The 15,515-nt window shown below is 38.8% G+C and overlaps 1 protein-coding gene and 1 long non-coding RNA gene across 2 annotated transcripts in view; one reads left to right on the top strand and one right to left on the bottom strand.

Annotated features, from left to right (window-relative positions):
* LOC109231705 (RNA-directed DNA polymerase homolog) lies at positions 1,313 to 3,768 on the bottom strand (the record flags this gene model as incomplete). Its single annotated transcript, XM_019397344.1, has 2 exons — positions 3,757 to 3,768; positions 1,313 to 2,062 (listed from the first exon to the last, which is right to left on the bottom strand). Coding segments are annotated over exons 1-2 (762 nt in total), but the record flags the coding sequence as incomplete, so codon positions are not given.
* The window catches only part of LOC109231346, a 16,928-nt gene continuing 12,660 nt past the window's right edge, over positions 11,248 to 15,515 (top strand). Inside the window, exon 1 of the long non-coding RNA XR_002068795.1 lies at positions 11,248 to 11,468. This is a non-coding gene — a long non-coding RNA (uncharacterized LOC109231346). The remainder of the gene's footprint in view (positions 11,469 to 15,515) is intronic.

Raw genomic sequence — 15,515 nt, 5'->3', positions numbered from 1 at the left:
ACAGGATGCTTTTCATTTCTCTATTTGACACTTCAACTTGGCCACTTAATTGCGGATGGTAAGGTGTAGAGACTTTATGGTTGACACCATACTTGGAGAGTAAGGTATCAAAAGCTCTATTACAAAAGTGCGATCCTCCATCACTAATGATTGCCCGGGGTGTACCAAACCTTGTGAAAATGCTTTTCTTTAGAAATGACACCACACTCCTAGCTTCGTTGTTAGGCAAGGCCACGGCCTCAACCCATTTTGACACGTAATCCACTGCTACTAGAATGTAAGTGTTCCCACACGAGCTAACAAAAGGACCCATAAAATCAATACCCCAAACATCGAAGATATCAACTTCAAGAATTGTGTTAAGAGGCATCTCGTCTTTCTTGGAAATCCCTCCCGCTCGTTGGCATTGATCACATCTCTTTACCAAATCACTAGCATCCTTGAACAAAGTCGGCCAATAGAAATCGAAACTCAAAACCTTCGAAGCCGTCCTCACCCCTCCATGATGGCCACCATAGGGGAGGAGTGACAAGCCTCCAAAATACCCAATTGTTCACCTTCCGGGACACACCTTCTAATCACACCATCCGTGCAAATCTTAAACAAGTACGGATCATCCCAATAAAAATCCAAACTATCCCGTTTGAGTTTCTTCCTTTGGTTGGAAGAGAGCTCACATGGGACAATTCCAGTCACAATGAAATTGGCAATGTCTGCGAACCATGGCATGTCACACATTGACACGGAAAGAAGTTGCTCGTCGGGGAATGTATCATTTATCTCAAGGCCGTCACATGGCCTCCCTTCTTCCTCCAAGCGGGACAGATGGTCCGCAACTTGGTTCTCACTTCCCTTCCGGTCCACTATTTCTAAGTTAAATTCTTGAAGAAGTAACACCCATCTCAACAATCTTGCCTTGGAATCCTTCTTGGTCATCAAATACCTAAGGGCGGCATAGTCCGTGTACAATCACCTTGGCCCCCATAAGATATGGCCTAAATTTCTCCATGGCAAATAAAATGGCCAATAACTCCCTCTCCGTCACCGTGTAATTCCGTTGAGCTTCATTCATAGTCTTACTTGCATAATACACGGGATGGAACATTTTGTTAACCCGTTGACCCAACACCGCCCCCACCGCAACGTCACTTGCATCACACATTAGTTCAAAGGGCAAACTCCAATTAGGTTCGGTAATGATAGGGGTAGTGGTCAACTTGTGCTTTAAAAGTTCAAAGGCCTCCATGCATTTTTCATCAAAAACAAACTTAGAATCTTTCTCTAGCAACTTGCAAAGGGGATTCACAACCTTCGAGAAATCTTTGATAAACCGCCGGTAGAACCCGGTGTGCCCAAGGAAACTCCTCACCCCTTTGACAGAAGTGGGGGGCGGGAGCCTTGAAATCACCTCGATCTTAGCCTTGTCTACCTCAATCCCATGCTTAGAAATCTTGTGACCCAACACTATACCTTCTTCAACCATAAAATGGCATTTTTCCCAATTGAGAACAAGATTAGTTTCTTCACATCGGGCCAAGACTCTGTCCAAGTTTACCAAGCACTCTTCAAAGGAATCACCAACCACACTAAAATCATCCATAAAGACCTCCAATATGTCTTCCACCATGTCGGTGAAAATAGCCATCATGCAACGTTGGAAGGTCGCCGGAGCATTGCACAACCCGAATGGCATCCGGGAGAAAGCAAATGTACCATATGGGCATGTAAAAGTTGTCTTCTCTTGGTCTTCCGGGGCAATTAAAATTTGATTATAGCCCGAATACCCATCCAAAAAACAATAGAAGGCTCGCCCCGCAAGGCGATCAAGCATTTGATCGAGGAATGGCAAGGGAAAATGATCATTGCGGGTCACTTTGTTAAGCTTCCGGTAGTCCATGCAAACTCTCCACCCGATAATGGTTCGTGTGGGAATAAGCTCATTGTTGTCATTTATCACCACCTTTATCCCGCCTTTCTTCGGTACACATTGCACCGGGGAAGTCCATGAGCTATCGGAGATTGGATACACCACACCCGCATCAAGCCATTTGATCACTTCTTTCTTCACCACCTCTTGTATTGCTTCATTTAGCCTCCGTTGATGTTCTAAGGAAGGTCATGCATCATCCTCCAAGATAATTTTATGCATGCAAAATGCGGGGCTTATTCCCCGAATGTCCGCCAGAGTCCATCCAGTGGCCTCAACCTGCAAGTTAGTAAGGCAAGAAGAAAGAATAACTGGAAGAGTTGAATTAGAGCCCAAAAATTTATACCTGAGGTGTGGAGGAAGTGGCTTCAACTCCAACACTGGTGGCTCCTCAATTGATGGTTTGGTTGGTGGAGTTTTCCGATTTTCAAGATCCAAAGACAATTTTCTCGGCTCATAAGAATAAGAGCCCATCCCATGTAGAGCATTGACACACTCCACTCTGCTTGCATCATCATCGACATCAAGATTTAAGAGCACGGCCTCAAGAGGATCCTCCACGTTGATCATAGAACTTGTGTCATCCACTATCACAACTGTGACAATGTCCACAAAAGAGCACACCTCGGTGCTATTGGGCTGCTTCATGGATTTGCAAGCATGGAAGACGACCTTCTCATCACCTACCCTGAAAGTTAGTTCACCCGCTTCAACATCAACCAATGCCTTCCCCGTTGCAAGTAAAGGTCTCCCTAGAATAATTGGGACCTCATAGTCCACCTCACAGTCCAAAATCACAAAGTCCGCTGGCAAGATAAATTTGTCCACCCGGACAAGTACATCATCAACTATACCCAAAGGACGCTTCATTGATCTATCTGCCATCTGTAATCTCATGGAAGTTGGCCTTGGAGGCCCAATACCTAGAGTCTTGAAAACTGAGAAGGGCATTAAATTGATGCTTGCCCCAAGATCACATAAAGTTTTGGCAAAGTCTGCACTACCAATGGTGCAAGGGATAGTGAAAGCACCAGGATCCTCTAATTTCGGGGCCATGAAATGTACTATCGCACTGACTTGGTGAGTCATCTTTATTGTTTCACAATCCATGGAACGCTTCTTTTTAACCGAATCCTTCATGAATTTCGCATACCCAGGCATTTTCTCCAAAGCCTCTACCAAAGGCACGTTGATGGATAAGCTCTTCATCATGTCAATGAACTTTCGGAATTGGTTGTCACTTTTCTTCTTGGCTAGCCTTTGAGGATAAGGCGGAGGTGGTCTAGGCAAAGGTGTCTTGGCTTTTGGCACCACCGGCTCCGGAATGTCAATTATGTGCTCCCTAGACGGGTTCACGGCCTCTTGAGTTTCCACCTCGGCCTCATCAATATCAATCCTCACATCATTCTCTATCACATCTTCAACTACCAAAGGAATACCATCTTCTTGCAACTCAACATCATCATCCACAACTTGCTTATCTTTCGAGGCATGCACATCACCGCCTCTCCCACTTCTTGTTGTAACCGCCATCACATAATTGTTCCCACCCTTAGGGTTCACTACCGTATCACTTGGTAGAGCATCCTTTGGGCGAGTATTCAACGATTGAGAGATTTGGCCTAATTGCACCTCTAGATTCCGAATGGAGGTATTGCGGGAAGCCAATTGAGCATCGGAATCTTGGTTCTTCTTCATCATTTGTTCGAACATCATTTCTATTCTTCCCATATCATTACCCGAAGAACTAGAACCTTGAGAAGGGAACGGGGGTGGATTGTTCGGTTGCTGGTACATAGGGGGCCTTTGAAAGTCTTGCCCCCGATTGCCTTGGTTTCCATTGTTGTTCCAATCGCCTTGACCATTGTTGTTCCAATTGTTGTTATTTCCATTCCAATTCCCTTGGTTGCCTGAATTGTTGTTCCCCCAATTTCCATCTTGGTTGTTGTTGTTCCAATTACCACCACCTTGTTGATTGCCCCAATTTCCTTGGGGCCGCCATTGTTGATTTGAAGAGTTGCCTCGATTGCCTTGATAGTTATTGACATATTGAACTTCTTCGCTTTGCTCATCATAACACTCATTTGAAAAACCACCACCATCATCATATTGATCACAATTTCCTTGAGGTTGTTGCCCTCTTTGCCTTCTCTTAAGCATATTCACTCCTTCCATGGCATTGACTTGGCGAGGATTTTGGACTTGTTGTAATTGCGCCTTAGCCAATTGATTCATAGTAGTAGTAAGCTCGGCAATAGCTTGACCATGGTCATGCAACTCCTTGTGCAAATGGATCACCGTAGGGTCGCCTTGAGGAACATTAGCCCTACTTTGCCAAGCCGAAGAAGTGTCAGCCATCTCGTCAAGAATATCACAAGCTTCATTGTAAGGAAGCTTCATAAAGTTGCCTCCGGCCAATTGGTTCACAATGCATTGATTAGTGGTGTTGATGCCACGATAAAAGGTTTGTTGAATCATTGCTTCGGTCATATCGTTGTTTGGGCATTCTTTCACCATTGTTCTAAATCTCTCCCATATTTCATGCAAGGGTTCCGTTGGCTCTTGCTTGAAGGCCAAAATTTCATCACGAAGCGCGCCATGTGACTCGGCGAAAAGAACTTGAAAATAAACTTGTCCGCCAATTCATCCCACATAGTGATGGAATGATTGGGGAGCCTTTCTAACCAATCCAACGTTTTACCCCGAAGAGAAAACAGCTCGGACACGTTTGTTTGCTTGCTACCCCAGCATGTATCTACGAACCCCTTCAAGTACTTGTAGGCATTTTAATCGGAGGCGCCCGTAAAATATCCTCGTTGCTCGAGCAAGGTCAACATGACATTTGTGATTTGAAAGTTCCCCGCCCAGATTTGGGGAGGAATGATGGCACTCGCATATCCTTGATTTGGTAGCACCCGAGGAACCGCTCTTGGAGGTGGCGGAGGAGGGTCTGGAATGTTGTCATTAGCATTGGCCTGGCGGCCTCGTCGTGGTCCTGGAGGTACAAGAGGCACCTCATCATCTCCAATATCCTCAACCTCCTCCCCCGCAAGGACGTTTCCAAGAGGGTCATTCGCATTTAAATCCATTGGGTACCTGTAGTAATCACACACACAATTTAGTAAATAAGAAGGAAAGAAGAACAACACACAAAACTAACTAAATAGATAGCCAAAACCGTTAGCTCCCCGGCAACGGCGCCAAAAAGTGATCGCTGCCAACTCCACACTACTATAAAGTAGGAAGAGAGGGTCACAATAGCTTTTACCCGATTTGAGGGTCGGGATCGAATTCCTCAGAGAGCTAGAAATTGGAGCTGGGTATCTAGACTAGAGTCGTGTAATTGTTCTAAATGTCACTTCCAACATTTTTGGGTTTTTCAATTATAAACTACTATTATCAATCTACTAATTGAAACTAGATTATGCTACGAGATAATTGCTAAAGTTGTATCTAATGGGAAGAAGGGCACTAGGGTTGTGACATCACCTAGGTGGTTAATTAACGGGTAGGTGTTACTAAGGTTCGATTGACATAATTGGGGCTTATGCTATAACCGTTGCACAATTTTACCCACTCTCACACCTCTCGGTAGAGAGAGTGATTTTGCCCACTTGACTCTCTCAAGACCAAATGGGTAGGCAAATTAGACCAAGCAACTAGGGTTCAAGTAGGGTGATTACTCTCTCGAGATTTAACCCGTTAATTGGGACTATCATTTCTCATGAGTCCATCCCAATTCCTTGTTGGGTCAATTTTGGGGACTTAGACTCTCTTTCTCAAGAAGAGTCAAATCCACAAAGCACAAATCAGTGTTTGCAACCACCAATTTATAGATTAAAACATAAAATCAACCCAAATAGCAAACACCCATAGTCAATCTAACCCTAGATGGAAACACCCATCAATTACCCACACTAGGGTTGAGCCACAACCCTAGCTAATGGGTTTAGCTACACATGCTTGACAGAGAAAATGAAGAAATAGATGAAGAACAAGACATATTAATTAAATACTAAATTAAAGTACAAGAATCTATCGTTAAATTGAAGCTAAGATGCCAAAAATGGCTACACAAGGTGTTCTCACAAGCGCAGCCCAATTCTGAAATTAACTGATGACCTAAAAATGGTAAAATGTCCTATTTATACTAGGCTGGAAAAACTGGACAAAAATACCCCTGCAGGGTCAGTGCGGGCCACACTAAATGGACCACGGCCGCACTGGGCTCCTTGACTTCAACTTTGGCATCTCTGAACTTGGACTCCGCGGACCGCGTAGAATGGACCGCGGCCGCGGAGGGAGTTGGCGCGGTCCGCACAATAACGACCGCGGACCGCATGGCATTGTCTTGGAAAAATTATAGTTCTCTGAATCTCTTGACCGTGGACCGCACAAAAGAGTAGTGCGGCCGCGGAGCCCTGATCGCGGACCGCGAGATATGTACCGCGGCCGCATTGCCCTTGAGCCCAGTTTGCCAACTCTCTGAATCTCCTAGTGCGGCCGCATACCAATTTGCGCGGTCCGCACTAGGCCTTCTTCCCTTAGATTTCTTGGTCTTTGATACTTTAACAGGTTTCACTCCTTTTTGAGCCGATCTTTGACATTTCGTCACTTTGTCGATCAAACCTGCAAACAAGCACAACCTGTGAGCCTTTTGGGACTATTTTGTATAAATATATGATCAAAGCATAGGCAAGTAGGGGCATAAAATATGTTAAAATCCTAACTTATCAGTGCCCTAATGCAAAATCATTCTAGCAACAGCTAACATAAAAATGCACCACAACAACCCAAACTCAGCCCTTACATTCACTAGTAGGTCCTGGTCTGGCACTTGGTCAACGCTTAGAGGAAAACCATTCAACAACATTCTTAATTGGGAAGACCTCTTTCCCTTTGGCTTCTGGCAGCTCTGGATTACTAGGAATAATAACCTCTTCAACAACAAAAAGGATAGTGTCCCTACTTCTGTTGTTTTGGCTAAGGCAACTGAGTATATCACTATCTCAGTTAACCAAACACCCATAAAAGAGAAGACCATCTGGGTCAAATGGGTTCCCCCGTTAACAGGCCATTACAAGCTCAACAGCGACAGGGCAACTATAGGGAATCCTGGGAAGGGGTGTGTGGGAGGAGTCTTCAGAAAATCCAGCGGCAACTGGATGCTGGAATTTATGGGAAGTCTGCCTCACACCACAAACACCCAAACTGAACTTCTTGCAGTGCTCAACGGTTTACAAATTGCTGAGCAAAGAGGCTTCATACCCCTTGAAATCAACATTGATTCAACAGAGGTAATAAGAATGCTTAACTCGGGTAACCATGTCTTTGATTCAATCATTTTTGAATGCTAGTCAATCATCCTAAGATTAAGAGACGTGGTGGTGAAGCACAGCTACAGGGAGACGAACAAAGTAGCTGATCTGATGGCAAATGAGAGCACAAACAAAGATTTTTTTGGTAGAACAAGAACTATGACAGTTCCTCTGATGTCTGCAAATGAAGTTTTTTTGGATAGACATCTTAGGAACTGTTTTTCCTAGAATTTTTTTGGATTGTAATATAATACTTTTGATCATAGCTCAGGGGTTAACTCATACCCCCCCTGAAAATAATGCACTTGTTTAGCTATAGTTGGTAATATATATATATATATATATATATATATATATATATATATATATATATATATAACCAAAAAAAAAACTCAAAAAACTTAAATGTTGCAATATTTTGACGACCATACTTGGACCAATTAAAAAATAAAAAAATTATCCATTAAACAAAACTTTTTATTATGGAACCGTTATCCTTATTATTTTCTATATACTAAACTAGTCATTATATACTATTAAAATATATTAGTATTCCAAGAAAAATAAAATTTTACCCTTCAACCATAATTCCTCGCCTCTCATCATATCTCGTGCTCGCTATACATCAATTTGGTTCCATTTTTCTTGTACAATAATTTCTAGGCAAAATACATAGTTTACCCATTGACCTTGCATTCAAATTTCTGTTACACACGTCTCCACCACGGACAACCTTTTACACACCCAATCTTTATAGAGTGTGTCTAAGACACACCACTTTGCTCACATGGTCAGTGCGTATCTTTACCATCAAATGAAGCGCGTGAACAGGAGAATTTTTGTATCAGATTTTAATTTTTTAGTTTTTTCTTTTTAAATTTTAAATAGGGTCATCTTTTTCCTTGTTTAAAAATCACCAAACTTACCATGGCTGCTCCTTGACACTTAGACCCACTTCTCTCCGCCCGATCTACTCTTCTCAAATAGATCTACCAAAAATTTTCATATCTCTTCTTGTTGATCATTAGTTTTTAGTTTTGTAGATTTTTTTAAAGAAATTATAATTAAAATTCAACAATTAAAACTCTTTGTAGTTCCACCAACCATTAAAGCTTGACTCAAGCGCATGTACAGAAAATTCTTTTCTTTTCTAGAAAAGCTTAGCTTGAGCTTTAATTTGTTATGGTTAAGTTAAATTGGATTTTCTAAAAATATCCCCAGCGATTAAAGCTTACCTCAAGCTTTTGCATATAAGCATATTCTTTAAATTTGTTAATGGGTAAATTTACAAATAATTAAATTGTAAAATTCTTAATCTTCTTCGCTAAGAAATGCACATTCCTCTTTATTATTACTACCTCGCTACTTCAGTTGTGGAAATCGAAAGAGCACGAACAAAAATTGAAAGCATGGTGATGACAGTTATGGTGGACATGATGAAGAAGATATGGCTATAATTGTAATTTTACGTGCTATCTTTTTATTATTAATCAGTGACACGTGTCACGACTTTATTGGCGCGTGACAATACATATGCTTTGAAAATCTGGTGAAGAAAAAAGTGGTATGTCTTAGACACACTCGACAAAGGTTGGGCGTGTAAAAGATTGCCCATGGTAAAGAGGTGTGTAACAGGGATTTGAATGCAAGGTCGATGGATAAACTCTATATTTTGCCTAATTTCTATATGCTTCAAATGAATATGCACTAACTGGGAGCGATAAACCATTGGATTTTATTAACCAAAGAGATTAAGATTATGAGAAAAACGATTAATGTTTTTTAAAACTTGTTCCTGAAATATAAAACGGTGCATTTGTTTTTGAATAACTTCTTTCAAAAGGACTTCCGCATCATATAAATATTTTGGTAGAAGACATAATATTTTAGAATCGAGGTTTATTAATTTTTTAAATAAGTACGTATCTCAACAATTTTTTTTGACTCAATCTCTTTAGAAAGAAAATCTTTTATAATATGATAGCTTGCTCCGGTCCCATAGGAAACTTTTGTACACTTGCCTCATTTGTTTTTTTTTTTAAGAATAAGATGTCTGAATCTGAATACACATCTGAATATCAAGATGTGTATTAAGATTAAGACATCTGAATCTGAATACACATCTGAATATATTAAGATGTGTATTAAGACCTGAATACTAAAAATTAAGACTATTTGATTTTTAACATCTCAATGCTAAAAATAAATCTTTATTTGAAAAATAATAAACGTAAAATCCAAATAAAATAATAACTAATCTAATATTCTATCAATAAAATGTATAGTTTTTTAAAATATGAAAGTTGTTGGTGGTGATGGCTAACGGGTGAATGCCGACTAGAGGCGATGGTTGGTGGTAGTTTTCGTTGATGATGATAGTTCATGCTAGTAGCTAGTAGTGATTGGTAGTGGTGGCGATTATGATTGAGGATGGTGGTGATGGGTGGTGATTGTTAATAATGGAGTCGGGGGTTTGTGATTGAGGAATGTGGTGGTGGGTGGTGATAGTTAATAGTGGCGGGTGGTGGTTTGTGATTGAGGAAGGTGGTGGTAGGTTATAATGATGGGCGGTGCCGGCTGTGGTTGTTAATGGTGATAGGGTGGTTGGCTGTGGTAGTTGAGGTGGATAAGTGTTGACTGTGGGTGAGAATGATGGTGGTCGGAATGGTGGGGACGGTGGATGGTGATGGTCGATAACGGTGGCGGCTATGATTGAGGATGACGGTATCGTGGTGGTGGTTGAGTATGGTGGTGGTGGTTGTGGTGGTGGTGGTGGTGGTGGCATGGTGGCAGTTGATAATAGTAGGCGGTGACGGCAGTTAATAATGAATATGTGATAGCATCGTAATGAAATTAAGTCTCTATTATAGATCTTAATCATACAGATCTATTCAAACACATTAAGTAGTTGTGAAGTAAAAAAAAAAAACACTTAATGATAAATAATTAAGATACAGACATTAAAAACAAAACGCACTTAATATCTAAGATGTGAATGATGACGTCTGAATCTGAATACACATCTGAATATCAAGATGTATATTAAAATTAAGACATCTGAATCTGAATACACATCTGAATATATTAAGATGTGTATTAAGATATGAATAAAAATAATTAAGACTGTTTGATTTTTAACATCTGAATGCATAAAATTTATCTTTATTTGAAAATTAATAAACATAAAATTCAAATGAAATACTAATATTCTATCAATAAAATATATTGTTTTTTAAAATATGATAGTTGTTGGTGGTGATGGCTAACGGGTGAATGCCGACTAGAGGCGGTGGTTGGTGGTAGTTTTGGTTGATGATGGTGGTTCATGCTAGTAGCTAGCAGTGATTGGTAGTGGTGGCGATTATGATTGAGGATGATGGTGGTGGTGGGTGATAGTTAATAATGTCGGGTGGTGGTAGTAGTTGTGATTGAGGAAGGTGGTGGATGGTGGTGGTAGGTTATAATGATGGGCAGTGCCAGCTGTGGTTGTTGATGGTGATGGGGTGGTCAGTTGTGGTAGTTGAGACGGTTGAGTGTTGATTGTGGGTGAGAATGATGGTGGTCGGGGTGGTGGGGATACTAGGTGGTGATGGTCGATAATGGAGGCTATGATTGAGGATGATGGTGGTGTGGTGGTGGTGGAGGTAGTGGTGGTGGGAGGGAGGGTGTGGTGGTGGTGGTTGATTATGGTGGCGGTGACGGCATGGTGGTAGTTGATAATGGTAGGCGGTGGCGGCAGTTAATAATGAATATGTGATAACATCTTAATGAAATTAAGTCTCTGTTATAGATCTTAATCATACAGACCTATTTAGACCCATTAAGTGGTTGTGAAGTAAAAAAAGCAAACACACTTAATGATTAAGATCTGAATAATTAAGATTCAGACTTTAAAAACAAACTATTTAATGTCTGAGATCTGGATGATTAAGATTTAGACCTCCGTTAAGTGCAAACAAATGAGGGCCTAAGTGCAAACAAATGAGCATGTTTCTAGCATTCCGATGGCATCCTCAAATGATACAAGTGTGCCATAAAAATCTGCCTTGCCCTTGTTACCCGTAGCTAAAAAACAACTTTGTCCGCCTAAACAGGGAAGGCCATGAACGGTTGCAGCGTTCCCCTGTTCTCAAGAAATGGTCTCACCACTCCTCAAATCATTGTCGCTCTTCTCAGAAATTCTCCCTTTCCTGACTTCTCCAATTTATATCATTGAATCATCGGTACGCCCTTTGCTTCTAAATTTGTTAATTCCCGTAGCCTTCAACAACATTACACGTTTGATCCCAAAATTGAAATAGGAGTTCCCGTCGAAGGGCAAATGATTCATTTAGAAAAGATCCGATACCAAGTGAATGAAGAAAAGTAGATCTGCTTTAGTTGCTAATAACTTTCCCTAATTCATATTTGTCCAGTTATTTGAATGTTTAAAGGTTTTCTTTCATCAAGTAAGGTAATATGTTATAATGTAAAATGGCACAAAACAGGTGCAATTAAATGTGCATTACAACAAGCAAAAGCTCAGTTCCTTTTCTGTACAATGAACTGAGAAAATCTATCAAGCTGTCTAGTTCTGATTATCTGAATTTTTAAATGCTAATAAAACTGAAAAAGGAAAGCTTTTTTTAAGGTTTTAATATATTTGCTTGTGCTAATTTTGATTTGGTGCCCTTTTTGTTGGGTGCATCTTTCAAAGCAAAAACAACTCTGCTTCAATCCCAAACAGATTGGGGTTGGCTATATGAATCCTCATTTTTCCATTTAAGCTCAATTCATACTATCATAACACAGTCAGTATATGTATTACGAAGATTCATCATGAATTGACATGTTTTAAGATTATCTAAATTTGGTCTACTTGATTGTATATGAGGTTTAGTCCCATCATATCCATAAAACTTAACTTCTACAGAAGAGGAAAGTACTGTAGAGCAGAGTTCCTTGAGAGTGAGAATCAACCAAAACTCCTAAATAAAACAAGTCTTAACCCATAATTTGCTCTTCTCTATCAGCTCGCAAGATAGATCTGATATAGTGATAACCATCAAGTAAATGATACTGATTACAACCATAGCATTTGTTGTGTGTTGCCACTGACGGCTTGCTTCTTTCTTATACCAGACGCAGAAACTCATATCTTTGGATATGTGTGTGATTTAATATTAATAAATAATATGAGGTATCAAGGTTAGTCCTGTAGGTGTGTACATGCAATTTTAGAGGTTTTTGTGCTTTCTTTGATATGTAATGTAAACTTTTAGGAGTTTCATTGTTATAGCAAATGTATGAGTTGTAATAAACAAATAAGGAAATTAACACTCAAATAAAGGATATTGATTTTGCACAATTTGTAGTTATGTTTTCTAGCACTGCCTTAGTGCAAGCATTTATAAAATCTTTGATTACTTATCTAAAAAAAGGAAAAAAGAAAGGATATTGATTGCAGCAAGTGCAACATCTCTATCATCATTTCATCTGAGATCAGCGGGCAGACTTTCTCCTTATGCACCATAACAAACTCAATATCCCCATATCCTCCAAACAAGAGTAATATCCTATAGTCAAGTTGTGGCTTCTAGCTGATATCAGATCCATATTGGCAGAAAAGGAATTTGGTCAGCATTTAGCCTTCTCTTGCCGTCCTATATGAGGATAACGCAAGAGAACTGATAGTACCAGAAGAAAGCGAACAAAGTGATAAGGAAATAGTGTGAACTTTGTAAGTTAGAATGCAATACAAAGAGTGGGAAATGCTGTGTGCAAGGATTGAACCTGTAACCAAAGGTCACTTTTGCACCCCTTAACCGCTGGGCCAACACTTCAGCAATGTCAACTACAATAGTTTTTTGCACATTTCTTGAAAACAAGTGAACCCATTTAGGGGTATTTGTCTTCTAAAATAACTTATTTATTTATTTATAGGAGAAAGGACACCTCAGGAGTATGACACGGGTGTGGGTCTCATGGGGGTAATTATAATACCCTAAAAATTAGCAAAATACTTCACGAACCCATAGTGGATACTAACACCCTCCATTTGACTAGGCACAAGGTTTAAAAAGAATAAAAGACTTTTGTGACATAAGTTAAATGTATATAGATGCCTTGTCATTTCTATAAGAGTAATTTTATTAAAGGTAAAATAGGAAAGTTAAAAGTATATAGTTTCCAAAATATAGATGTGCCAATCTTCTTGGAACGGGCTAAAAAGAAAAGAGATTCATATAAAATGAAACAACGAGAGTAATACGTATCTGTGAATGAGTCCGTGTAACGTCAATCCAAGTGCAAATAGCTCCCCAGCAACCACACACCAGAGACTGTGATTGATAGTTTAACAAACCCTTTCATATTTTAAGAGTCAATGCCCTTGGCAAATTCAGCTGAACAAATCTCATGTCAATAAGCAAGGAATACCATGGCATTAGAATATTGTGTTTCAAATATTCCCATAGGCAAAGTAGTACTAAAAGTAACATGTCTCTATTTGATAAAGTGAAAATTTTTAGGCAGAGAACTTAATAATAACATCGGATTTCAAACGCAATACTTCTGTAAATATATACAAGCATATCCATAGTTTAAAATTGGTTATAGGGGTATATGTTATATGAAAGAGACTCTATTTTTATATTAAGAATGTCCATTTGCCTAGAAAACAAATGAAGAAAAGTCTATTTTTGGTATTTAGTGGAAGAATTTCTTAACAAGTATCTACTTAAATGATTATACAAACACAACCTCTTAAGTGGTAATTTTTTATCTTAAAGGCAAAACAGTGATAATCTTATCATTTAAACCCTTAATAGTTGTTCAATATGTCCTTAGAACACAAGCCTTGTTATTTCTATTATTTTCGCTCGTTATTAGCTTATCCATTGTGCTATTTATTCCACGATGGTCGTATGAATTGGAACGTGAGACTATGCATGGTTCATCTAATTTGTCATAGGTTGTAAAATAGTGAATCCAAAATCAATAATAAAAAGTGAAGTCAATATCATCTACGACAATACTAGTGAGCTGAAAACATATAAGACGAATCACACGACATTGTTGCTTAGCTAGAGCGCCACACTTATTCATCACAGGTCTCCTATATTGTCATTAACGAATAACACTGTTTGGATTATTGTTACCCATCGTTTTATAATGTATCGTATTGTACTGTATCGTTTTATGAATACAATGTTTGGATAGTTCGTATTGTTTGCTGTTTGGTTTGACTGTATTGTACTGTACTGTAACTGATATGTTTACTAAAATACCTTCAATTATTTTAAATATTTAATTTATCAGGAATTACACATAAAAGTAATTTAAGAAACCCCTTTCTACTAATTTATCACCAATTATGTCTTATATATAAATTAAGCAATTAAATTCATGCAAATTTTATTCAAATTAGTGGAACAAGTTAATAATATTAAAAACAATAATAAGTACACTTTGCACACTTGAAAACAACCAATATTATACAGCTAATTGGAGATAAAGTAATTAGAAGTGTAATTAAAATCAAAGTAAGAAAGAATGAAACAAAAGGAAAGCAAAATCTATACCTAACGTTGGAGTTGGAAGTGGGCGAAGGAAAAAAGAGACGAAGCGTAGGTTATAGGTTGGAGTTAAAATAAAAAAAATAAAGGGTAAAATAGAATTATAAAGTAATAAGTTAGGGCATAATTGGAAAGAAAAATGGAAAACAATCCCACCACACCAAATCGGTTGTTTCAAAAAATTGGACTTTTCATTGTTCCGGAACAATAGATATAACAATACAATACAATCAATTTTAATTAAAGATCAAAACAAACATTGTTTTAGGATAACAATACAATACGATACAATGGGTAACAACCATCCAAACAAGCTGTAAGTTTTTATTTCTAATCTAACATTCATTTAAAGATTAAGGATCAATGGTACTGGATTCATTAGCTTGAACGAAAATAATATATAGGCTTCAAAAAATCATGAGCACTTGTATGCAAAGCATATATAACATCTATAAAACATATCTAGGTTATGGTTAAAGCCTAAAGCAAGCATGGATACCTGTTTACTTAATTAAAAAAAAAAGGTAATCTTCGACAATTGGCGGGATACCTGTTTGCTTAATCAAAAAATAATGATTCTGCAAGTCCAATAAAACTTGGTAATCTTCGACAATTGGTGAGAACATACACATAAATTTTATGGTTTCCAGTTTGATTCACTCTCTCTCTCTCTCTCTCTCTCTCTCTCTCTCTCTCTCTCTCTCTCTCTCTCTC

The sequence above is a fragment of the Nicotiana attenuata genome, chromosome 8, assembly GCF_001879085.1.
Source record: "Nicotiana attenuata strain UT chromosome 8, NIATTr2, whole genome shotgun sequence".
Classification (NCBI taxonomy): domain Eukaryota; kingdom Viridiplantae; phylum Streptophyta; class Magnoliopsida; order Solanales; family Solanaceae; genus Nicotiana; species Nicotiana attenuata.
Note: the sequence above shows the minus strand (reverse complement) of the source record. Positions and strands in the feature narration are given on the sequence as shown.